A 27535-nucleotide genomic window follows, 5' to 3' on the forward strand; every position below is an offset into this window, starting at 1 on the left:
AAATTGCTAATTTTTGAAAATTTTTAAAATTTTAAATTTTATTTCCGAGGCTGTATGCATCCAAGGATTATAATAAAATATGTTATGAAACTATCATATAAGGGCTTTAGACTGCCATCTCCGTTTAGTAAAAACTTTTTTTTCATGGAGAAAAAAAATCATAAAATCGGTAAAAATGCAGTTTTTTCGCGACAAAAATGATTTTTTTTCTTTATCAAAAAACCTAACTAAACTTTCAAAAACGATGTCTGGAGGATATATGGGTCCTTATTTATTTTTAGAAAAAAGAATTATTCAAATAGGTTAAATACTTTTGAAATAATGTCCATTTGAAATGGAGTGTTTTGCCGGTTTTTTCCAAAATGGCGGATTTTGTGCAGAATTTTAATAGGCTATAACTGAAGAAAAAAAAATTTTCTTGCAAAATCCTTTTGGGATATTTCATATGTCCCTTAGTTGTAACTACTGTAATTTTTTCAAAAAAATCGGTGATGGTCATGTGACAGACCCTGCCTGATCTGAAATGGAATGGCTCATTTAGAGATTGTCCAAGTGTCTAAAGTTCAAATCAAGAAATGATGTAAACTTGTAAACAATGGAGCAAAATTTTGGAAATAATTCTGTTATGAGGAGAGGGATATAAATTTTCCCCCAATTAAAACCTAAATTTCATTTACAGTAAAACACATGTGTTAAATTTTGTTTTGTTATAATATTTTCTTTTTTTTCTTTAAAAAAATTCCTACATTCACAAGGTTTTGGGAGGTGCCATCGCTTACATGGCTTGCTTCTAGATCTGCCCCTGACTGCAACTAACATCTTGCAATGGATCTATAAGAGGGGATCAAAACAAGACTCAACACTTAACGAAGAATAACAAAATATTTAAATACATGAAAAGGACCACAATTTGATCATTTTTATGTGTGCAGCAACAGACATTATTATTAACAGACACTTATTGTTAAAAACAGATATAATTATTAAGAAAATTTAAGATTAAACTTACTTTTTTCTTCCTAATTTTTGCGGCAAGGCTAACCGCTGGTGATAGTAGCAGCAGATTTTTTATAGGCGGCAAAGGATCAGGTTTTCCGAAATTTGCAATTTTAAACATGTAATGCAAGACAATGTCAAAGAGTCTATGTATGATGCTGAAGAATTTCCAAAACAATTTTTTAGTTCCCATTTCCAAATGATGTGGACTGAAAATACCTAAAATAACAAAATATCATTGTAATGTAAAATAAAAGTACACTATAAGGAAAGAAAAGTGTTAATCAGGGTTGGCCGGATTGGACCCAATTGGGTTGGACCCAATGGGTTTTTTTGAAAAAACCCATTTAAAAAAACCCATTATTTAGCCCACGTTTGGGTTTTTTAAAATTTTCCAAGAAGTTTTTTAAAAAACTAAGTAATTTAAATACTTTCACAATTTAAACTTCTTTTTTTATTTGTTCTTCACCACAGCCAATGGACATAAAAAATGAATTTTGAACTTTAATAGTATTTCTTCACTCTTAACAGCATTAAAAAAATACTTCTAATATTTTAAATAAATGCATTTAACTTTTTTCTTAAACTGGTCAATAAATAACTCAAATTATCTTGACTAAGTCCTGTCACGTCTGATTTTGTCAGTATTTGTAGATTGTACAGAAGAAACTACTCTAGCCGAAAGGCTTTCGTGTAAAATATTTTCTGGAAATCAACACGTCACAAATCTCGAATAAACAAGGTATATTTTTTAGAAATTAACAGGTTTTACGAACGGTCGAATGGAAAACAGAATAAGATGTGCAGTATTTTCATTATCTTACAAAAAAGTTTAATATTCCTTACTCTGTACACAGAAATAGAAAAACGGGCAACATAAAATTCAAAGAAATGTCTTGATTAAGCTGGAATTCAGTAAAAAGGGATTTAAACTACTTGAGGTTCTACAGTAGTTTTGCATAACAAAATGAAATACAATAAAGTAAAATGCAAAAAAAAAAAAAAAAATTTAGTAATTACAAATAATAGATTTTATCGCTTGAGAAGTAACTTTGCCTTAACTGTTGGCAAGCATGGAAACAAAGAAATCTGAAACTTCACCATTCTTGGGTTTCGTCGTCTTTTTTACTTTTCTTCAGAAAACGCTGAATTTTCCAGCCTTTTTTACCTCAAGACAATTTTTTTGCTTTGTCCATATACTTACGCAACAATATGTTACAAGTACCCCACATTTTCCCTAAGAAAAGACAAAAAACCCGCATTTCTTTTAAAAAACCCAGCTTTAGTTGGGTTTTTTTTGGGTTTTATTTAAAAAAACCCAAAAAACCCTGGGTCCATGGGCTTTTTTAAAAAAACCCGGGTTTTCGCCAACCCTGGTGTTAATACATTGGAAATTCAAATTGCTTTGACAAAAAAAAAGAATCTTGGTTTTCATACTAAGTACATTTTAGGTAACATTTCATCACAAATGAGCAAAATATTCCCTACAGTTGGCAATAGTTTTATCAACCTAACTAACGATCATAGAGTGGCCTCCGTGCCAAACCTAGTATGATAATGTAAATATATAAAGATTGCTGAATGTCCTCCCAGTCAAAAATCTGTTTGCACCAGGCCATCATTTGAAAAGGTATGTGCATGCTTCGTGCACAATAAAAATGAAAATTTTCAAGGGTGCAAAAAAAAAAAGTGCACAGATTCAAGGACACAAAAAAATAGATGGTGCTCAGGTTTGAGAGATCAGAAAAAAAAAAAAACTTGCACAGGCTTGAGGTTGCAAAAAAAGAAAACGAAGGCGTTCAGAATCAAGGGCAAAAAAAAGCCCATTGGGTGCATAAGTTTCAGGGATAAAAAAATGCCGGCACATTTGAATCATTTCTTTCAAGGTTGAAAATTTTATCCTAGGTATGTATCAGAGGTGGTTTCAAGAAAGGGGAGCAAAAACAGTGTAAGGTAGGGAGGTTAAATGAAAATATGGGAGGTTGGGGTGGACGCCCCTGAAGTTATTTTTAAAAACATAAGGGCAGGGCCGGATTTACAGATCTTACTCCCATGGGCCCGAACATTTTTGCCGCCCCCCCTCACTTGTTACTTCATTAAAAAAAAAACGGTAATTTTATTCAAGGGTAAAATGTTTCGATTTTTATAATTTTTTCTTCTGTTCGTTGCATAGTGAATATAATAGAATATAAACAACCACGGAGACCCCTATTTTATAATACTAAATGTTCACTTTATCAAAGGTCAAAGTTGCAGTCATTAATATGTAGTTATTGAACTCCGCTAGTAGTTGACAGAACATTTGACTTCTTGTCACATTTTTTTTTTGAATAGTTAAACTTTTGTAAATTGTTAGAAAAGGAATTACTTTCTTTCACCCAGGAAACAGATGTTGTGAGTATGGAAACCCATTTTCTTAGAGAAATGAGCATAACACTATAGTAAAAACAAGTAATATATAAAAAAGCTTTTTTAAGGCAATTCCTACTTAGGTCAACGTAGAAAAATAATGCACGTGCTCTATTAAGCACCATTTAAGCGTTAAATAGTTTAACTTTTTGATGGATCATTTTTCATTTTAATGGAGCTTTAGGTATTGTTTTAAGCCCCGTCTCGTTTAAAAATCAACCATTTAAGTTTATACTTCAACAACTTTGTTCCGGCAGTATTTAACATGTAGTTTGCTTTGATTTGTTTTATTTCATGAAACATTTTGAACTTGCACAGTGAAATGATGCATTCAACAATAAAAATGAATATTAATGAATTTACCATTGAAGGCTCACCTAAATATAGCATGAAATTAGTTTCATTAAAAAGTTTACAATGATTAGTTAATTAATTACTTTGATTATAGAATATTGCATTGTCATCGCATCTGAGGTCGCGTTCCAACCCAGAAAGAAATCTAATGACAGGAAGTGGGTGAAAATTGAGCTGCATGATTTAAACAAGATATATATAAACAATTGAATAACATACTGAGAGGCAATGCCAAGTAAACTATTTCTCATGAAAAGAAGATTTTATTGCTGAAAATATTACGTACTTTGTTACAGAAAGGAATGACAAGATTGGGATAAAATAAGGAATTGAAATAAATGACAAGTTGCGGGTATGCTTAAGAGTTTTTTTTTTTCTCTTACATTTTGCCGTGGATACAAATGGGTCTAGTTCATGAAAAAAAAAACTAATTCTTATGGTGGTAGAACTCAAAAATTACTTTTATATAGCTATGATATCTTCATTAATTTTCCAATATGATTTATATTTTTATATATTTCGAAATAAATTGTTACGCTATTACACTACTTTGAACAGATTCAGTCCCACTCGATTCATTATGGTCGTTTTAAAAACTAACAATGCTCATGCTAGTTGAATTCAATTAATATTTAGAGGAATTAAACAAAAAAAATCAACAATATTGAAACACTAATTTTTCTCAAATTTAAAATACCTTGAACTTCCAATTCGAACAACATTAAAACTAAAAGGATGATAGAGAAACTCAGAAACTGTGCTTTTGAATTTGCAAGTAAATTACAACAAAAATAATTAAAATAAATAAAACTATTTTATTGCTGAATTTTTTTATTTATCATTTATCAAATTTAGCTATTTAATCATCAACACTCAACAAGAATTTTGAGTAAGAACGGCCTGAAGCACCGACGCAGACAATGAGTTTTTTGATGCGATGATTTTTTTCATCTTTAACTCGTCACATGAGCACAACTCAAGTACTTATATCATATTATCAAGTTTTGGGCACATTAGTTTGAACGTATATTAAATGGCTTGATTAATGATAAAAAAACATTCAGGATAGAAAAAAACCTAAGAAATGAGTACGTTCCAATAAAACTATGATTTGATTTATATATACAAAAAAATCAGCAAGTTCCTTAAGACAAAAACACTTCAAATACTTAAATTCAAAGGAAATTCACTACTGGTGGGTGAATAGCAGTAAGAAATTAACATAATAAATAACATTATAGATATATAAACTTACAGTTGAAATTTTAAAAAAGGTGTTTGCACTTGATTATTAACATATTTAGAATACTAATAATAAGAGCTGTTTCATTAAAACCTTTTACGTCTTGCTTTACTATTGGCAAATGTATTAATAACCTCATTAAAGTCTAATTTAACAGTTAAGTCATTTTCAATAGCCAAAATCGATAAATGAACTAATTTTTGTTGGCCTACTGAAGATCTCAAATAATTTTTGATCCGGGAAAGTGTGGAGAAAGATCTTTCAGCAGCACAGTTAGTTGCTGGTGTGCATAAAAACACTTTAAGGCAAATGCTTATGTTAGGATATAAGTCTTGGAGATCTTTTGATTTTATAAATCGATACAGTTCTGACAGGGACATTTCTTCCGTACTATCCGGTTTTTCTTGGGGCAGGAGTCCCTTTAGATGAATACACTCGATCACCAATGAAGAATATTCAATGTCAGCTGTATAAAACTTTTGCAGTGAGGCTGCTGCTGCTGTTATTTCTTCCACATCTAAGTTACGTAGATTTGACAAAAATGCAAATCTATTTGAAAACTATTTATATACACCAATTCTCTTCTTCAACTCGGTCGAAAGCTTATCAGTTATTGTTGCGTAATTTTCTTGCAGGCAACGGATCTGGTTTTCTTCTGTTCCCTCACCTTCTTCAAGTTCAGATGAATCTGATTCATCATAGAATTTCCTCCTCTTTCTCTGTCTCTTATTGCTTTCAAGACAATCACTGTCTATGCCAAGAATATATCTAATCTCCTGTAATTTCTTCAGCGCATCAGTAATAAAAAAATATGAAGCATTTCTCAGCTCGTTCAGAAATTTTTCAAGGGAATTGTATAAGTTAACAACAGTGTACAGATTAATTCGATGGGACTGTATTTTTTCGCTTACAGAGTTGAATTCGTTTAATACATTTCCCCAAAATGATGCCATGAATATTGTTTCAAGAGAAATGAGTTCTTTTAAAAGGCCTTTAGCTTTGCTCTTCGTAATTCCGTTCTCTTCTTGGCTATCGGTCATACTCTTTAGGCATTTTGCAATAGGCTGAAAACTTCTATTTAAGCTTTTGCAAGCATCTTCTCTTGCTGACCATCTGGTTGTGCTTAGAGTTTTAATTGTTAGGTTCTTCTCACCGGGTTTATAAAACGACTCAAGGAGGCTCCATCGATGGGTAGATGAAGAGAAAAAATTGTAGAGTGATTGCAGTAAGTCGAAAAAGTTTTTCGCAAGAGTATAACATTCTGCAGCATGGGATCCTACTAAATTGAGAGAATGGCCAGAGCAAGGAACGTAAGATATCAAAGGATTTATTTCTCTTAGCTTGGCTTGTAAGCCATTATATATTCCAGACATGTTGTATGCGTTATCAAACGATTGTCCACGACAGTTTTGAATGTCTAAATTATGTGTCTTCAAAAATTCGAAAACTGCTTCTGCAAGTTCTACACTTTTATGACCTTGGTTTTTCAAAAAACCAACAAATCTCTCTTCAGGATATCCCATTTCATTGACATATCTTAAAACAAAAGACAACTGGTCATTATGTGTCACATCGGATGTTGAATCAACTATAATTGAGAAATATTTCGATTCTTTCACTTCTTTTAAGATAGTTTCTAGAACTTTCTTACCCATTAAATCAATTAATTCATCATATACTGTTGATGAAAGGTAAGATGTGTTTCCTTGACCAGGGTTACCGTACTTTTGAATGTGTGATTTTAAGAATGGGTCAAACTCTGCAATCAATTCAAGGCACATCATAAAGTTGCCATTACTGGTGGAACCAAACACTTCATCGTCTCCTCTGAAAGCTAGTCCTCGCGATGCCAGTTTTTTAATAACGACGACAACTCTATGAAGTACTTCCCTCCAATACTTCACTTCCTCTTCAATTTGCGTTTTTAACTGCCTGTCAATGGAACCTATTTCAGCAGTTCTTTGCTTAAAGGTTAGGACACTGTCAAGATGTGTATGAGAGTTCTAATGCTCTTTAAGCCTTTGAAAAGCATGCTTCCAGTCATTAAAACCACCGTCAGTAAATTGAGTTGAAGTGGTGCAAAATAGTTTACACGGGCCACAAAATATAGATCCTTGGCTGGGCGAATAGATCAAGTAATCTCTATTTACTATTTCTCCGTTCGCAAGTTCTCGATTAAAGAGTGATTTTTTCAAAAACCTATTTTTTTCAGGGTACGATCTTTTTGATTGTTCAAAATTTCCATCCTTATTTTGATCAAACCCATTTTTCACGAAGAAGTCTCTGGTATCATCATTGACGGTCCAGAATATTGGATCATTACTGGGCTTGTCCTTTCCACTGGAGGTACTAGACTTCGTGGGATCAGGTTGAAAACGATCATTATCCTTCCCCTCAACATCATATGCAGCTTCTTACTTTTCAGTAATTACTTTATGTCTTTCTTCTTCTACCTCTACGTTTTCTCCGTGTTCTATAGTTGAATTCGAGTTCAATTCGGAAGAAGGTTCCTCTGAACGTGGATTAGTTTTAAAAAAATTATCTATTTTTATGGTTTTATTTACAACTTCACTTAGCTTTTTCCTCTTTTCGTCTGCTTTTTTCTTATATCCTGCGCCACTGAGCCTTTTGCGTCCGTCCATCTTTTCAGATTTAAGCACAAATAGCCGATATAGTATCTGAATTCGGCCACTAAATGCACCAAGGTATTTTTATTGAAATATTTGCACTGATTTAAATATCCAAGTGTCACAGCTTTTGGTATCACACGAAAACAAAAGTAATAATTTTCAGCATAAACATTCACTGCAATTTAAAACAATACTGTTGTGAGGGAGAGCAAAATAATACGAGCTTACGGAATAAACGAAACTTGTGCACTGTAGTAGCACCATAGCACTACCTGAAGCCCATACGTCACATTCCATCGTTTAGCCTCAGGTATAAATTTGCCTTCGGAAACGGACCGACATCTGGACACCAGACCTCTCAGTTTCCTGTGCGAAATGTATGCACATACAAATTCCTCACCCCCCCAAAAAACGGCAAATATTTAGGCCCGCATTTTGAGGAACCTTCTTGAAGCGAACCTTCTCGGTCCGGCGTGACCGTTACGACCAGTAAAAAAAAATCAGCAAAAACGCAGCCGCCGTTCGTCCGTTTCCTCTCCTTATCAACCGCCCTCAAGTTCCCGCTAGTGAATGATGTTACAATGGTGTATTCATTTTCCCAGGACCTGAACATGGAGTGAGGGAGACAGTCAACCCCTTTAGCCGCGGGGGGATGTTTTTCTTGTCGCCCGGTCGGTCCTGATAAGGAAAAAAGGGGAAAATAGTGCTTTTGCATTGTTTGGTTGGTTCTTTTCTATTTCTAGTCTCCTAGCAAGCGCCGCCCTTTATTTCCATGAAAAATATCGTATATACTTTTCAAAGATGGGAATTGCAAACGGTTCTCTTTTTTTTTTGATAAAATTTTTAATTTAAACACATTGCCACTCTCTAGAATTTGCCGCCCTCCAGAATTTGCCACCCTGGGCCCGGGCCCATGCGGCCCATGCTTAAATCCGGCCCTGCATAAGGGCTATATTATTGTATTTTAAAAGTACTGATTAAATGACCTCAAAAATTTGGGACGCATGGTAACCGTAGACACTCTCGAGGTGCCCATTGGGGGAGGGGGCATGGTGCAGACTGTACCATTGAAATCTTTAAGGGTTTGTTTTCAGGAGTGTTCTTTTGCTTTTTAGGGGCTCTCATTCTTCTTGGGAGATATCAAGTTGTTTGGGGTGGGGTGGATGGGGGGGGGGGGAAGTGTGCCAGCTAATTTGGGAGAGATGTACATCTCGAGACCCCTTTTCAATTCAAAGTTCCATTTTTTATGAAATGACATAAAAAAAAAGTTTTTAATTCAAATTTTTAATCCTTATATATTATTTTTGTAGCCTGTTTTTTGTTCCTATGCCAGACCTTCCTCAATTCTTGATCGATTTCTTTGATTTACATCTCATTTTAAAGCTTATTGTCCAGGTTAATGACAAAAAATAGACTCACGGTCTAACAATTGTGTTTTCTGTCAACAAAAAAAAATGTTTTAAAGCACCAAACTGGGGTTTTAGGTTGAATTTATATGTTTAACTTGCGCTGTGACTAGTGGCATAGCTACGCTTTCTGCCGCCCGTGGCGGTTCCTCAATTTGCTGCCCTTTCGATGGGAAATAGTTCATACATTAAAGAGTCAAAAGTGTTTTTAAAAGATTTTAAAAAAGAAAAAAATAATATTTTTTTAACTTCTTATTTTTCTTGCATAAGAAAAAAAAAGGAATTCAGAGCTCCACCGAAAAACTCCAAAAGTGAAGTCAAAATTGTTAATTTAAGCAGTTCTTGGTAACGGTTTATAAAAAAGAGGCTTTGAGCTAGCTCCCTCCAGATTTTTTTTTTTTTTTAAAATCAGTTTTATGCTTTCTTTGGTGACGTTAGGGGAATTGGGAGTTTGCAAGGAAATTTTCCAAAATTGAAGTCTCAAAAAAGCAATTTTAGGCTATCTTTGGATATGTGAAGACATTGGGGAAGGTTCAGCAGCACTGTTCGGAAAGCTTTTCAACTAAACTGAAAAGCACATAAATGTAGGCTGTATCTAGTGGTGTAAGGGTCTCCCCTAACTCCAACAAAGATTGGATTCTTCTCCCAAATATATTCAAATTTGAAATCAATTTAGTTTATCTTTGATGACGTTAAAGAGAATAAGGAACGTACGCAAGCTATCGAGAAATTTTCCGATGCCGAAGTTTCAAAAACGGAATTGTATGCTATCGTTGACGCATAAATTTCTGACTTTTTCCAAAAATGTTGGGAAGTCAGATAGTTTTCCTGTCTCCCTACGAAATGCTTTGAAAATGACGTCCTAAAAACGCAACTTTAGCCATTGTTTGACGGACAATGTCATGAGAGAGAGAGAGTTAGGAGGGGTGTTTCCCACCAGAAATCTTTTTTGAAACTGTTGCTCATTTTAAGCTCTTCATCCCTGAGAAAAGAAGGCTTTGCAGTCTTCCCTTAGAAATTTCTAAAAATGAAATTTGGAGCCAACTGTGGCGACGTTAGGATCGTGCACATTTGGGGTCCCTACCTTAGAATTTTTCTGAAATTTCAGTTTCAAAAACCCAATGCTAAGCTATTTTTGGGGACATTGGATGCAATGGGGATTTTAAAATTCGAAGTTGATGTCTTTAACCCTTCAAGCGGCCGTGACGTAAAATTCCTTCACCCAGCGATGTATTGAAGAGCGGCCGTGTCGAAAAATTTCGCCATGAATATTCTTCCATAGAATTTTACACCGCAGCCGTTCTTGAAGCAGAATATTCAAGGCCAAATTTTTCGACACGGCCGCTCTTCAATACATCGCTGGGTGAAGGAATTTTACGTCACGGCCGCTTGAAGGGTTAATACAAATATTAAACTATCTTTAACCACGTTAAAGGAAGGGTCAGGGCTTGACTGCCCTCAGGAATTTGTTGGTATTGAAATTTTAAAAACTCAATGCTAGGCTAAAAGATTAGATGTACAGGGATGGGGTGAGAGTTATCCTTTGGAAATGTTTCGAGACTCAAGGCCTAAAATTGCACTTTTGGGCTGTTTGGTGACGTTAAGGGATAGGAAGGCTCTTCCGTTTGCTCTTCCAGAAAAATGTGACACCGCCCTCAGTCTGTAGCTTCAGACACAGGAAGAGAAAAAACAAACAATATAATCCTGAGATGTCCACAAGACCAACACGTGTTTTGTGTATTTGAGTAATTTTATGATCAAAGTCGTACCACAAACTTAGAACTTAAAAGAAAAAAAAGATCAAAAACATGAATTACTAATTGGAGAAATGCGTTAAATTTTTTCACATCAAAAGTGTGAAATTGCCGCCCCTCAAAACGTGCCGCCCGGGGCGGACGGCCCCCTCCGCTCCTCCCTAGCTATGCCACTGGCTGTGACCGACAGAGCGTTCGAATGGTAACCAGAAGAACTAGTGTTTGGGCCCGTCCCGGACGATCTTCATCACAAAATTAGACAAATATCATGCATTACATGAACACATGAAAACAAGAAATGATACAAGTGAGGTAGTAAAATAAACGATATGGATGCTCCTTGCTGTTACGAAAACTTGATGCAACATGTAGCTATATTGATTCGTATTTGTAATTTTTTTTTATTTTGTTTTTAAAACTGTAGCTCTGGTTAGAAATCTAAAGCATAATGTAAGCGAAAATATAAGTATCAGGTAAACTATGAAAATTTACTAGAATACGAAGTAAAACATTAAAATTACTTTCTTCTTTCGGCAAAAAACAAATAGTCACATTTTTACCACATTGGAGAAGCTACCCTAAAAAAACGAACTTAGTTCAACTGATTTTGTATTTTAACTGTTCGGTTAAATGATGAACACGTGCTGCCATCTAAGCCACAAAGGTTCAAGCAGCTTGCAAAAACAAATTGTATAAATTTTCGAAAATAAAAGCATTTCTCTTCAATATCTTATGTATTATTTCAATGGATTATTTTTCTGTTGGTATGCAAGATCTTTCTTATTTTCTAGCAGAAATCCCCCCCACCCCTTGTTTTAAGGCTTATCGAGCTGGCTAATAATGAAAAATACTTATAATTTAAAAATCAATTTTTTAGAAACGCCTGTTAGTTTTTTTTTTTTTTTTTTAAGCAAAATATTAGTACAATTTTCCAATTTTTGCAGTCACTTTCGGCGAAAAAAAAATCTACATTTTTTTTAAATAACGCTGAAAAGCACTGGACTTAGTTGTTCGGTTTTTTCTGTAGAGCGTTCGGCTATAAACTATCTGAACTTCAAGCAAGCTCGTGCTGTCCGACATTATAGCTGATTTAGATTAATATTACGCATTACATGTACGCATAACATACAACAGATAAAACAGGTTAAGGCAATAAAATAAATACGACAAGAAAGCTACTTGGCGTTTCGACTCCTTTATGCAAGCTACAGGTATTATTCAAATAAGATGACTATTAATCGAAGGGTGTTCTTTCATTTTTTAACCGACTTCAAAAAGGAGGCGGTTATCAGTTCATATGTTTTTTTTTTGTTTGTCCACTTATAGCGTCTCACGTAGTGAACCGATTTTGATGATTCTTTTTTTAATGCTTAGGGGATGGCTCAACTTAGGTCCCATTACTTTGTTTCACCATATTTGTTCTTTAGAAAAAAAGTTATGGGCAAAAAACAGTACATTTTATGCAATTTCCCTATTAAATGATTAAAATGATATTGTATCGAAGTTCGCACTTTTCCTCCGTGGTGGAATTCTCGCCTCCCACACGAGCGACCTGGGTTCAAATCCCGACTAGGACAAAGTGAATTTTACTAAAATTTCGTTTCTACTGTTTCCCGTATTTTCTCGAATGTTCTATTAATTTCTGTATCTTTCCAAGTCTGGAAAGTTCCAGCACTTTCTCAAGTTGTATATAAGGAGATGTAACGTTCATTCGTGGTTCTGAATAAAAATCTCGAGTTGAGACTAACGAGTATTCGCTTCATTTGGCTTTCACATTGTCTTCGCTATCTTCATCTACGCGACAATATGAAACTCATTGTTATAAAAGTTTGGTGCCATATAACATTAATAGTAATTGTAATGATAATTTTGAATAAAGGCTTTTCTAAAGCAATACAGTGATACAGAGCCGAACTTCTTACTAGGTAACTTCTTACTTTTACTTAAACATCTACATTTACACTAAAAAGAATGAAATAAAAAAATTTTGAAAAAAAAACAGAACCGACTTCAAAATTGCTCTAAAAAGTGAAAAATAATTTTATTCTTTAAACACCATCGATAATGCTTTTAAACATAATTTTTGAAGTTGGGCGCAAAAACGATAGATAAAATCATTCACAGTCATAATTCAACTACAACTACAAATTTAACAAGGCAAAGTTTCTTCATTATCACATAAAGTATGCATTGATGACAACATATTTGAATAACAATATAAATGTTTCGTTCTTAACTTTGGATGCTTTTCTGAAAAAAATATGAACGAAGCATGGTTACACTGGATTTTACCTTTTGTTTTTGCGCCAACTTCAAAAATAATGTTTAAAAGCATTATCGATGGTGTTTAAAGAATAAAATTATTTTTCACTTTTTAGAGCAATTTTGAAGTCGGTTCTATTTTTTTTTTTTTTTTTTTTTCAAAAATTTTTTTTTTAAGCTTTGACTCTGTTTAGACCACTAAGCATAATGTAAGCATAAAATAAGTATTAAATTTAAAAAATTCAGTTCTCAAGGGAATTCTTTTTGTGCAGACAAACTTTTTCATTGTATGCTCAAATGTATATTTTTCTCATACCAGTGTTCGACCTTTTGTATAAATGAAAAAATACTACGCTAAATTGAAATTACGAGTTTCACCCAGTAAACTTTTAACTATTTATTCAAATACAATGTAAAACATTAAAATTATTCAGGGCTGTACTTAGGGGGTGGCAAACTGTGTGAGTTAAGGGGCCGCTAAAATATTACAAGAGAATAAAATATTTCTGTGTGAAAAAGTAACTTCTTTCTAATGGTACCAACCAAAAGAAGATGCAATGGGACAAACTTGAGCTACAGCACATTAAAAATAGGCTATTTTTCATATGAACGATTTTACCAGCCACTTTGTATGCCAATATCTTTTAGTAAATCAATATTTACGCTCTGCAACTATAACCCATTAAAAGCATGAAAATTGACAATAGAATTTAAAAGTAAGAGCTTTTGAATCATTTTTGTTCAAAATTTGTGACATTCTAAAATCCAAGAAAAAGTTTCTCCACTGCGTTTTTCTTGTGACTTTGCATGCATGCTAACAGGCCCGACGAGAGGCCATGTCAGGCTAGCTGGAAACTAGGGGCCTGGGCTTTGGGAGGGTGGCCCGGCGACATTGACGCAAAAAAAGAAAGAAAGAAAAAAGAAAGAATGGAAAAGAAAGAAAAAAAACTTTGAATAAGAGAAAACGTAAAGATTTAGAAAAATTTACTCTGTAGCACTTAAAACAGAATACTTATTTTCCAGTAAACAATTTTTTTCTCCCCCCTTTTTTTCTTCTTTTCCCACTTTTCATTTCGTTCTTTTTTCTTATTTTAGGAGGGGGAACGGGCCAGGCAACATAACTGACAAGGGGCCCGCCTTGGATCTGCGGCCCTGTGTGCTACACAAAAGTTAATGAACTCATTCAAAAACAATACTAGAACGTATTGGCAACCAAAAGTACTTTGAGCTCCTAAAATTTCAGGCTTTCAGTGTGATAAAATTTCCTGTAATCTGAGCTTAAACGTGGCATTTCTTAACGACAGGCAGAATTTCAAACTCATTTTTCTATCCTTATTCCAAAGAACACCATCGAAGAAATAACTTATTTTGAAAGAAAAAATCTGTTCTTTCTAATGGTATTAAAAAAAAGAAGATGCGAGGTGACAAACTTGAGCTACTGGGCTTTGAAAATAAGCTATTTTTCACTTGAACAGTTTTGATAGCCACTTTGGATGACAATATCTTTTAGAAAATAAATATTTAAGCTCTAAAACTGTAACCGATTAAAAACAAGTATTTTTAATATATAATCACGAAGTACGAGCCTTTTAATTATTTTTGTTCAAATTTTATGACAACCTAAAGTCCAGGAAAAAATTTCTCTGCCGCACTTTTTCACAAGTTTACACGTGCGCTATAAAAAATTTAATGAGCTCAACTTTCCAAAAATACTTGAATGTATTAACAGCCAGTAGTAGTTTAAGTGCCTAAAATTTCAGGTTTACAGTGTGATAAAATTTTCTGTAAACTTAGTTTAAACTTGACATTTTGGATCACATTTTTCGGAGATCCTAGATCCTCAGGATTTGGATCTATGAAGCTGAAAATTTGCATAGGTTAGTTGCAAAGGCATCTCTAAGCCTCTATAAAATTTCATCCATATCGGAGATGGTCGAGTGGGGACCCCAGGTCACTTGACATGGAATGACTCTTCTACATTTGCTAGTAGTAAAAGTAAGTGAAAAGGCAGAAAAAGGTCAAAAATTTTCATTCTTTTTCCAAACGTTGTTCTGAAGTTAGATTTCCATTTCGTGTTTCATACCCCCCCTCCCCCCCCCCTTCCTCCTATGACTGAAAACAACGCAATTGCGATACCAGTCTTTATTTGATCAATTAAATCTCCTTCGGATTCCAAAAATTTTCTTTGAAACCATATTTTGTGTCATATTTTTTCAAATTAATTTTGTAATTACATATAAAAATCTTGAACTTACTTATACAGCTAGGTGACACACTACAGCAGGTCATGTTTTAGGAGAGAATAAATAAATAACAAAAATGATTATTTATCGACTATTAAAACAAATTTCGCACAAGGCCGTTAAAAGTCTAAGCACGCCCCTGAAATTATCAACTGCATTACTAAGAAATCATTTTCTACTCCTCTGTTTTCGGGGGACGCATTTTGCCTACGTTTGAAAAATTACACTTAAAACTCAGTTCAATCGGTTTTGATTTTGAATTTTAAATGTTCGATTAAAAGAAAGACATGTGCTGGCATTCAATTTTTAAGAGTGACGGGACCAATGCTCAATGCTCCATATAAGCTCTCTATTGGGGGGGGGGAGATGTCAAGTACGCAGACTGCGCCATCATATTTTTTAGGGTGTTTTCTAAGCGAATTCTTTTTCTTTTTTTGGAGGGGGGCACCCACCCCTTCCTATTTATCCAAATATCTATTTTTTATTATATATTTATTGAAGACCAAAAAAGTGAGTAAATAGGAGAGAAAAAAATCCAACAAAAAAAAGAAGAGACTTTTAAACCAATTAAGTCAATTGGACTTCTTTACATGGTTGCCCATTTAGTAAAAGGGAAGACAAGCACAAAGCACTCCCATCACAACCAGCACGCATGCTATTGCACAGACCCTAGACGATTGTTGGTGATATAAACTGAATCTGTAAGCCACTTTACTAGTCTAGCAGCCTTTCTTTGAATCCTTTCCAATACAGAAATATCTGTCCTGAGGAGATTAAAACTGAACAATGTACTCCAAATGAGGTCTTACCAAACTCAGTCCTTAATAAAGGCAGAAGAACCTTATACTTCACAATTTCGTCATTGAAAAACATATAATGTTTCGGTGAAACGCCATCCAGAGAAAAGGAAAACTGAATATAATGCGGTAGCATTTAAAATTTAGGTGACAGTTGCAATAATTTAACGAAACACTGCATTTCGTTCATTGATTACAGGAAATAACGCTGAATGAGTGAATAAAACAAATTGAAAGTTCAAAATTATCCCAAAATAAAGCAACAGAAAAAGTTACAGAAACATTTGTCAAAGAGCCGGCGTTAAGTTTGAAAATAAAAAGCAAAGGAAATCAAAAACGACGAAACATATTATGAATAAAAGACGTGAAAACATAAAACGGGAATATTTTTTAACATATTCATGAAGTTAATACACACCCTTATAACAAGAATTATATTATTTCATTATTACATTTTCTGTTTCATAATAGCGGACGAAATTTCTGTTTTAAGTTGCAGTTACAGTTAATACCAGGGTTGCTAGGTGAAAATTTAGGAAAAGCAGCAATACTGATTTGCAACTCCAGCGCTCGAATACGCCCTTGCGGTGATTTACATAACTGCCGAAAAAACTAAAACATTGCGTTCCACGTGTGTCTGTTGACGTAAACATAGGCAGTTTGTTATGAGTATTTATTAACGCATTCGATGTGTCTTGGATTGCTTTCAGCAATAGAAAGTGTTTTGTCCCTTAATGGTATTCTCGAGCTCCTCAAAATAATGTTAGTCTTTATTATTTCCCCCTAAAAAGTGAGTTGACTGTCGTAAATAGCGTAAAATCCTAAACACAAGAAAACTCTGGATTAACAAACTTTGCATTTGCAAGTCTATTCGAAGCATTTTTTTTTGGGGGGGGGGAGAGAATAACTTTATACCAGGTGAATTTTTTTATTGTTTTGTGTAAATTTGTAACAATATGTTTTTTTTTTTTTTTTTTTGGAGCAATCACGATTGCTTATTGTTCTCACTTGACAGTCCTTGATGTTCCGGTTCCTTTTTCAGCTTGGACCAGGGCTGCAGCTCCACCGGCGGCGGCGCGGCTGGTCCTGAGCACTGTTCCCCGGAATCCACTTTTGCTGGGCGGTGGCGTCCATGTCCTACACAAGCATGCTCATAACACAGTCGCCTACGCGCGCACGCCTTTACACACATACACACGCCTACGTGCACACACGTAAGCCTACACACACACGCACACAACTATATACACATTAGCACCCAGGAGGAGGGACTTGCTTGGGCGGGGGAGCTATTTCTAGAAACAATAACTCTAACCAGTAGAGTCTTGTCGCAACTCGTGATTGCGAAAAACATAATTTGAATTCAAAGTTTCGGAATTCAAATTAGAGTTAATTTTTTTTTTTTTTTTTTTTTAATCTTCAGCTCAAAAGAAGGATAGTATGCAAAATATTTTCCTGAATATATTATCGTAGAACGGAATGAAAAATGTTTAACGCTGAGAATTTTCATTGCCAAAATAGTGCGATTATAGTTTAGGGTTATAGTTTTAGTATTGTGCAAGCGAAGAACACTTGACGAGATTTTGCATGTCAGTTTGTAAACCATTTTTATTTTTTACCATGTGTGGATTAAAATGGTAGAAAGATAACAGAATTCGATAAGTTTAAAGAAATAATGGAAGATTAATTAAAAAGAAAACTACCACCATGTATCCGTGAGAATTTTATTGATGATGCATGACAGAATTAAATCATAATTCAGGAATTAGAAACATACGAAACCGAATGTAAAGCAATTAGCGCTAGCCAAAGAAAACAAAGAACTTTCATCTTCCTCTTTTGATAACACTGATAAACAAAGGTTTATTTACATAAAATATTTATAGTGTTCATATGGCTACAATAAAAATAGTTTCATTAAGAATTGATAAATTTCGAATTCAACATCGTGGAAATGGCTGTTTACAACTACGAACTACGAAATTTGTAGTAATTTCTAATGATTAGTAATGCTTCTTGAACATTTATTTTTACATGAGCCAGAATATCCACAAGACTTTGAAAATTGATTTAAAAAGAATAAAACAAAAAAGTCATGCATACAAAATTACTAGGCTTATTAGCATTTTCTACGCTACGGCGTGCGTTTGTTTTACCTTTTTAATCCGCCATTAGACGGTGGCTGCAGTGCCCCTTATAGTTTGTTGGAGTTGCGAATACTATACTAATACTGCGTGTTCTTTCCATGTACGATTTGAATAAAAAAGGAAAATGTGGATTAAAGATTCAAAAACTATGCAAAGCTATTTGAAAAAAAATGTAAATATTGAAAAATTCAGTCAAATCAACAGTTGGCGAAAAAATTGCCAATCAGTTTGACTTGATTTTTCTTCCAGTCAAGTGTGATGAAAAAGAGCAAAATGGCTAATATTAGCAAAACCTGGTAAACTTGTCAAAGTCTTGCCGTTAAATGAAAGAAAAGAGGATATGCACCGGTATCCCACCGTAGGACCCTCCGAGACTTTTCATTCGTTGGTCTTGCAAAATCTTTTAAACGAGCAACGCGTATGCTGGAAATGAGACATGTTGTTTGTGAGGGGAAAAGAATACTTTCAGGGGCACAGTGTGTTTGAATAAAAACTGTGAGATTATTAACTTTTGTACTTCTTCAAGGAAAAGAGTACAAATTCACTTCCGCTGAAATTTATCAATTTCTTTTTTACAATTAAATCAACAAAATCATAAATGCGACAAGATTTGTGTGGTGCAATACATTAGAATTTGAGTTTTAAGTTGCTTTTTAAATAGCTCATTAACAATTTTGTTTTCGTATTTTCATCAAGTTCCTTTTTCTTCGCTTGGGAGCGGAATTTGTATATTGCTCTAATGAATGAGCTCGTTACTTAAATTCTATTTTTAGCGGAAGGGGGGAGCAGGGGATTTTCATTTTGTTGTAATCGTAACATGTGCTTTAAACTGATCCACTTAAAAGACGATATAAATCTTAGCGAACCAAATGAGATTACGAAGCAATGTTCGGGGGCCGATAAGCGTCAAACGAATAGGGGACGGAGATCCCTAGTGTTGTTTTAAAAAAAAAAATGAATTTTCAGGACTAAAATTTATCTTCTAAACGTATTGCCAAATGTATTTAGCAGTTCGGACAATGCTTGTTTATTTTTAGCATTTTATTGTAGAAGCTTAATGCACGAAAACAACTTCAAAATCAAAGCTTTGAGACATTATAAATTAATAGATAATTTTGAAACTTTATACATAGGAAGAAATTATTTCCTTTACATTTTTCTTGGAACAAAAATAACATTTTTCGTTTCGCATCAACGATGAAAAGAAAGTACGAAACGTGCGCTACTTTGACCCAAATTTTGGATTTTTTCTCATTCTTTTCTCAGTAATTTCGTAACTATTTATGTTTCTAAGCTCTGGAAACTTAATTTAGGCATCTAAAACTCTCTTGATTTAATTTTTGAACGGTGATTGCTTTGTTTTTGAGTAGTATTAACATTTTTAATTGTCTTTTCTTTGGGTCAATGTTGTTTGGGCCTTTGGACAAGGACCCAACCCCAACCCTTGCGTTCGGGCATGGCTATCTGCGATCTTCCTGCCCTGAGCGCGAGGACAGGCCGATTGCAGATAGCCATGGTTTGGGTCACTTTGGCTCTTTGACCCAAAGTGGTTTTCCCTATTTAAAATCATTATAGACCTAACTTGAGTCGTAGAAAGACGTGTATTCATATGAGAAACTATTTATCTGAAAGAGAAATACATTTTACAAGAAATTTAAACTGCCATATAATTGATTAAAGGAAAATTAAAAAATTATTTATGTATGCCAACGGAGCGGGAGAACAGTCATCTTTTCATTAGTTTTGGAGGCTGAATAATTTTATTAACAGAACATTATTTGTAAAACAAAGGATTCTAAATTGTCGGCCAATACCAAAACTTGCTGGTGCGCTCCATGCTCTTAACATCAGCTTCTTCTCCCACATAAACAGCTATCCCTGGAAACCTGAGCCCATTCCATATCCTACATAAATTACCTTAACTTTTCAACTAATTTAGCGAAATTTTTAAGAAGTAGATGCAACTGGGATAACTTTTTCTAAACCTTAAATTTTAGTTCCTCTTTATCTTCCATAGTAAAAGCCATGCAACTGAGATTTGAGGAATTGAGTCTGCAATCGCTCTTTTATCCGGTGTAGAGATTCCAAGTTTTTTCATGTATTTTTCCTGTTTAGAGTTTTACTTTTAACTTTTCTTTCCTTTTCCTAATCTATTTGACGGACTTTTTCCAGTTTTTGTGCTGGGCCAAAGTAGGTTGTAAAGTTAAGAAGATATGTTGCTATTGGGAAATTTTTAATTAAAAACCCTAACAAAAAGACAAATACAACTATACTATTACATAAAGTATTAAATAGTGTTCATAAATAGGGACTAAACAAACTGTTAGTTTATGTAGAACTGCTTAAAAATAATGGTAGTCTCTTGTGTTACTTTTGTCTCTGTGTATTTTTTCCTGTGTGACTAAATTGTTAATGGTTAAATTCTCCGCTATTAATTTCTAATACGTTCGATAGATGGCAGTAATAGTTTGACCGAAATTTACTATTAGAGATCACTATAAGAGAAAAATCGAACTTAATATGAAGCAGGCGTTGGTATCTCTGGAGCTAGACATTTGAACTAAAAGCATATGAAGTCTAGTGCTGGATATATGAGTTCAGCTAACCCTTTTGGAATAATGATGGCAAAATTTGCTGCAGTGAGTAATAAAAAATTGCCTTTTTTTGGCACTTGTAATTTTTTATCATTTTTTAATCCCCTAATATTAACCAGTAATTAAAGTTTTTTCTTGAGATCTGTTAAATATTTCACTGCACCCCCCCCCCCATTTTATATTTTTTATACCAAATCCTTATCACAAGATGAATTTATGGACATCATCCTGCATTTTAAAGGAAAATTTCCTGATTAGCACACAAAAGTTAATTAAATTGACAGCAGAAGTCACCCTTAATCATAAGCAGAACCATTCGCTACGTTGATTTTATTGTTCATTTTTATTTATGTATTTATTTATTTACATATATTTTTTTATTTATGTACTTTTTATTTTTTTTTAATTCATTTCATTAATTTACTAGCAATACCCTCAGAGCGATGACCGTGCTAAAAATTTAATGAAAGTCCGTTGAATTAAAAAGAATTGGACGCCCCCTTCCCCTCTGATGTGAAATGATCATTTTTCTTTGTATAAAATGCATACTCACCTTTGCAAAAAAAAAAAAAAAAAAAAAAATCTGTTAAAGTTTCTTTGGAATTTAAAACTTTTCGTTAAATCATTAAACTTACAGTTACTTTAAAACTCTATTTAGCGAGTGAAGTGGTTTTTATTGCAATTTAAAATATTTCGCCAAATAAACAAAACAAAAAAAAAGACATCAAATAATATCTTTCAAATGTCTCGCCCAGCAACCACGCTATCATAATCCATTCGTCTAACGAAAGAAAAAAAAAAACATCCAGTGGAACACTTAAAAATCATCGTCAGAAAAAAAGAAGAAAATGTCGTACATTTCACTCGGATAAAAACAAATCAAAAGTTTCTTTTCTTTCAAAACAAATTGCTAAAACAATGAATGACATTTACGATTGCTTTAAAACAATAATCCTAGACTGAACTGCTCAGCGTATAAAGCGCCAATCAACCACGCTACCGGAACCCAACCCTTTTGTGAGTGAAGTGGATGGTTATTCTTTAGCAATAATAAATGTTTTGCCAAACAAACAAAAAAGTATAAAATCACATGAAAAGTAGCTTTCAAATCTTTATATATTAAGAGTTGCGTTGCTCGGCTTTGCACGGTTTACCTTGAGAATAAAAATTGTGTCAAGTGACATATATTCAATAATCAGGCTTAAATAAAAGAAAAAAAAACACCATGCAAAATTATCCTTCCAAACAATGACGAAAGATATTAAAATACTTTTAAGAAATTAAAAACACGAAATAAAATAAGTTTAAGAAATTAAATGCAAAATAAGGAAAGAAACAATGGATTCAAAAAGCGTAACCGTGGAAACGCGAAAATAAAATGGTTGACAACCTGAATCAAAATGACATTTTTTGAATTTGATTAAAAAACGCTTGTAACTTTTTTTTCCTTTGAAGATAGAAGCTAAGTTTTTCGACCATGGGTCGAGAGAGATCTGGAGTATAAAATGTCGCTTTTCCAATGGTGTCAAAAAGAAAAGTCTGGGACAATTCTTTCCCTTTTTATTGATAGATTTAATGAAGAAAGTAGTGCCTAAATTTCAGCTAAGCATAAAAAAAGTTCGAGCTACAAACACAAATCACTCCCGCCGTAATTAAGTTAGATCATTGAAATAAATTGTTTAGAACGCGGAAAATTCTACACTTTTCAACGATAAAAAATATTAGTATGTGCAAGTAATTTTTCACTCCCATATTTGAAAATTTATGTGCAATTTGAGCTTAAATTGGAATAAAAAAAGAACTATTTATCGAATTTTTTCGAATAATAGCCTATGTCACTCAGTAAAAAAGCACCTTTCATACAGTGAAGGAATTTTTCAAATAGGTGCAGTCTTTCCGGATATTACCTCGAACATATAAACACACAAAAATCCGCCCTCTCTGTTCATAGTATTAAGTACAGTGGACACTCGTTTTACGCGGATTTATTTTACGCGGTTTCGATTATACGCGGTTTAAGATTTGACACCTTTAATATATTTTACGCGGATGAATTTCGGTTTTACGCGGATGCGACAATGCAAAATTTTCCCCTCTTTCAAAATCCAAACTCCTAAAGATAGCAGATTACGCATAATCAACTGCATTTTGGCATGTTAATAATCAAGCTTAGGCCACTGGAGACATTTGATGCGATTGGTTCCAGAGCTCTTTCCAGAAGTAAAGTTATTAAACTCACATAATTCAGAACTCACTGGAAGAAGGACTTTTAGGAGTGATAAAGGAGGCCAAACGAACGAGGATACCGACGTCGGTGACGCACAACCAAAAATGTTCACATTGAAAATTTTGAGCCATTCCTAGACAATAGAAATGACCTTTCTGATTCGTTAGTGAAAGAAGATTCTATCATGGAAATGACGCAAGTGATAATGAATGCGTTAATACTCTGCAAAGAATTACAGAGAAAAATTCTTAATGACTGCCAAAAGGCTATCATAGCCAGCTCCTCTTTATATACAGAACACGAAATTAATTTATGTTTTCTTTCTGCGTGTTGTGCATAAAAGTCGGTATAAGTACACATTAAACTTATTATACAATTAGTCATCACTAGAATGAAGTATTTTTTTCTTCTATGGAACCAAACCGCCATTTTAACACTATTATTAAGTCTCAATTTACGCGATTTCGATTTACGCGGAATTTCTGTGAAACGTAACCCCCGCATAAAACGACGGTCTACTCTATACATTGGCTATATTGATTACGCCGTAAAACTCACGTGAACACGACTAGAATTCTAGTTTTCCTGCACAACCCCAGGTGTACCTTCGAACCATGTTGACTATCTCCGAATTAATTATCTTGAGAAGCCTGTATGCATCTATGTATCCCGGATAACTAAAGAGCACTCCGTAAAAGGCTAAAACTTCGAATGTACAGATGTTGTCCAAAATAACGGAAAACCCCAGCAAAAAGAAGTGTTTTGCGCCTTTATATTGTGTTTAAAATATTCCCTTTGCATAGTATTGGTTAATACCGGGTTCTGCAGATGTTCATTCAGCTCAGTTAGTAGTCGCTTTCACCGCAATAGTCTTATTTCTTTTCGTTAAGATCCTCCTTAATGTCCGCCTGTCATTCTCAGTGAGTTTTGTTTTCCTTCTACAGTTTTATCTCGCAGACGTTGTACATTGTATGCTTTTGTGACCTTCCCACAAATCCAGGCGGGATCCTACCCTCTTTGGAACTCTGTCAAGTCACTGATTCAGACTTCATCTGGAGCAAAATAGCGCAATCCACAACATATAACACTATTATGGATCAGGACAGGACAGACGAAGTTTTTTTTTTACGCTGGATGAATGAGCAAGCTCGTGACTTAAGAACATAGTTGAGACTATAACCAACAATTACGTACAAACATACTGGTAGCTACATGTTTAATTCAGTCTTGTGCCAGCACACATAGAAGTCATGGGTTTCATCAAAGTTTTTCTATTATTTTGGACAACCGCTGATGGATTTTTATGGGGTCTATTTGTGCATCTCCCATTTTGATTGCATTTTGATTTCTCAAAAAGTATTGACAAGCTCTTTGTAAATCCGACAGTGTCAATTCAGATTTGGCACCATACATCATGTTCTACGCGTGATAGATGTTTGGCGACGTCAGACTCCGAACCACCACGGTTTGGAGAAACATCCAGTGGCGGCCTTAGGTTTTGCGGGGCCCTGGGCAAAGATATTTGGCGGGGCCCCCAGTAATGTTTGCATTAATCATAGGGATGTCCATCGCAATACTATTGTCACCCACCCTCTCCCCTCCACCACGAACAAGCCACGTCAAAAAATTGAGAAAAAATCCCTAGCATCCTCTTCAAGATTTCAATGACTCAGTTTTAGCCATGCCTTCCACCTGGTGCGCACCTCTGTTAATTTATAAAAAAAACGAATGTATTAATATAACTTAACCCTAACTATACCTAATTAAAATTTACTAAACAAACTATTTCTCTATATGTATGTCCAAAACATGCATACATTTTAGCATTGACCTTGGAAGGAAGGGAGTATCAGGATAGTGATTCAAGGACCACCTTAAATGTGATATAGAATGATATCTTTAGTTTAAGAGGGTCCGGGAATTTCTCTATCCGGAAAATTTTTGAAAAAAAGTAAAAAAATTCTGCGTTTTAAGGTTCTTATGAAGCGTAATTCAAACCATAAAATATCAGGAAAAAATAGACTTTTCATAAGTTTCACTCTTTTGCAAATAAAGAAAATGCAAAACCAGGATCTCCTTTTATTAAACCCTGTATAAACGATACAATTATGATTCCATTTTTCTATTTATGCCTATGAATAACTGCGATAACAGATTAAACAAACAAAAAGTATACTCTGGGCAAATGTGATTCAAACATAGCTCTTGTTAACGAAATAAAATCGCTAAGAAATAAAAAACCTGTTCAACGTGGCCGTAGCTCCTAATGAGGGAGAGATATCTTACTTATAGATATTTATGTTAATTGATTTTCAAAAACATAAACAATATACAGGTATAGGATAAAAAAATAGGAACACTCAGTTGAAATTGAGTCTTTTTTCGACCGTCCAATAAACGACTGCCACGTGTTGCAACAGTTTACCCCCTAGTGGTGGTGGTAGAGAAGGTATCATCCAAGCATTTGGTAGAGTGAGGGTTGCATGGAAAAAATCAGTATTTAGCAAACAGTGATTATGTCCGATCTCTCCGACGTGGAAAGAGGCATGATAATTGAAACCCGTCTCGCTGGAGTGTCATTGTCCAGAACAGCTAGTCGTGTGGGTGTTTCAAGGACCTTTGTATCAAGATTTATGACAGCACATACAAATCTGGGTGCGCTGTCTTTTGCGAAGCACAAGAGTGGACGAAAATCGAAGTTGAAGGATCGTGATAGACGAGTGTTGAAGAGGATTATGTCCCGAAAACGCAAGAATACACGGCCAGAGAACACGACCGGAAGGAATTCCCAACTTCAGAGCCCCGTATCAGTGAAAACTATTTGACGGGAGTTGCATGCTGCGTTCATTCATGGCAGACTAACTACTCCAAAACCGTTAGTTTTGGCGCAAAATGCTATGAAAAGGCTACAGTGGTGCAGAAACCACCTAAACTGGACATAACTGCAATGGGAATCCATATGGTCTGACGAGTCATCATTTACTTTATTCCAGATCACCGGATGTGTGTTCGTCGGGTAAACACCGGCTCATTTTCTTTGTAAGTGCTATGACGATACAGAACGATTAGCACCGGATTGCTAGACTTTGCACTCACTCCGTTTAATGGAAATACGAAGAGAAAAAAAATCAGTCAGTTCTTTAAAGATTTCATGTCCTATACTCCGTGGGAAAACTAGAAATTCACACAGTGCAGAATTTCGAGTTGACAACACTTGGACTAAATATGGCGGAGAGCGGCGCGTCGTTGTCCAATTTATCCGCATATAGAATCTCTAATATCATATTGACTGCTTGGTACATACCGCTAAGTATGGAGGGGGTTCTGTGACAGTGTGGGGAGGAACAATATCTTCGAGTGGATTGGGGCCACTTGTTGTCCTCAGGGGGAGAATCACGAGTGAACATTATCGATGCATTCTAGCCGATCATCGTCACCCTGTGCTTCAGACTCTTTTCCGGGAGAACGTCCGCTGTTCCAAGATGACAACGCCCCTCTTCACACGCACCACTGTGTTCAAACGTGGCTACATGAGCATGACGATGAACAAGGAACATCTAACGTGGTGCCTCAAGTCCCCTAATCTGAACATCATTGAGTCTTTGTGTGTTTTTTTAGAGAACTAAGTCTGCATGCGGTTTGCTGCTCTACGCTCTCTATCTAAACTCGAGACGGTCTTACACGAGGAATGGGTATGAATTGCAATGAACTATATTCAAGATCTTTATTTGTCAGTCCCAAGTCGAATAGAAGCTGTCATTCGGGCAAAGGGGGAACCCTTGCCCTTATCAATAAAATATTTTCATTTTTTCACAGGTGTTCCTATTATTTTGTCCTATACCTGTACTTATACCTTTTACATGGATGTTAAGAGGTTAAAAAGCCCTTATAAGCAAAAGCACACAGCGTGTCTCAAAATGGCTAGCAAAAAAATTTTTTTAATCTCGAAAGATCGTTTAATACTTGCAATGGAGTAGTAAACATAGCTAATTGAGTTGATGGAAGTAAAAGCAGCGGCTAGGATCATAATCTATAATGTGGTTGTTTCCCCATTATAAGCACTACTTTTAATCACTAAAATTGATTGAATGTGCAAAAAAAAAAAAAAAAAAAAAAGGGATCCTAGAACCGGAAAAAACTTTTATTTTACCAACAGTTATTTCTTTAAAAAATATGTAAAAAGAAAACTTTTTTAGATACTTGGTGCCAATTAAAAAATACTTCGGCAATCAAACAAAAACTATAAATTAGATGACTTAAACAGTCGCTTTAAACTGTTAAGTAATCTCGCAACTCTATCGTTCATAGCCAGACTCGCCTACGGCCACTATAAAAGAGGAGCTGAGTCATCCGACATTTTGGTTCCCGGAGGACTCTAGATTCAACTTTGTTTCAAGTATTTATAAATACGATATGCGCTGGTTGATATGTCGTAAAACAATATTAAGTTGAGTAAAATGTCACTTAAAGTAA

The 27535-nt window shown here is 34.6% G+C and overlaps 1 protein-coding gene across 2 annotated transcripts in view; it reads right to left on the reverse strand.

Moving 5' to 3' along the window:
* Window positions 1-27535, reverse strand: part of LOC129227560 (fatty-acid amide hydrolase 2-like) — a 51309-nt gene that overhangs the window by 18442 nt on the left and 5332 nt on the right. Inside the window, exons 1-2 of one of the 2 annotated variants that reach the window (XM_054862139.1) lie at window positions 16513-16578; window positions 1010-1215 (exon numbers count right to left, since the gene is read on the reverse strand). In XM_054862139.1, coding sequence (XP_054718114.1) covers window positions 1010-1189 — 180 coding nt within the window. In that variant the 5' untranslated portion in view covers window positions 1190-1215; window positions 16513-16578. Of the gene's footprint in view, window positions 1-1009; window positions 1216-16512; window positions 16579-27535 lie in introns of those variants that run through there. The other variant, XM_054862138.1, reaches the window with a different exon arrangement.

Source organism: Uloborus diversus, chromosome 8 (assembly GCF_026930045.1).
Source record: "Uloborus diversus isolate 005 chromosome 8, Udiv.v.3.1, whole genome shotgun sequence".
Classification (NCBI taxonomy): domain Eukaryota; kingdom Metazoa; phylum Arthropoda; class Arachnida; order Araneae; family Uloboridae; genus Uloborus; species Uloborus diversus.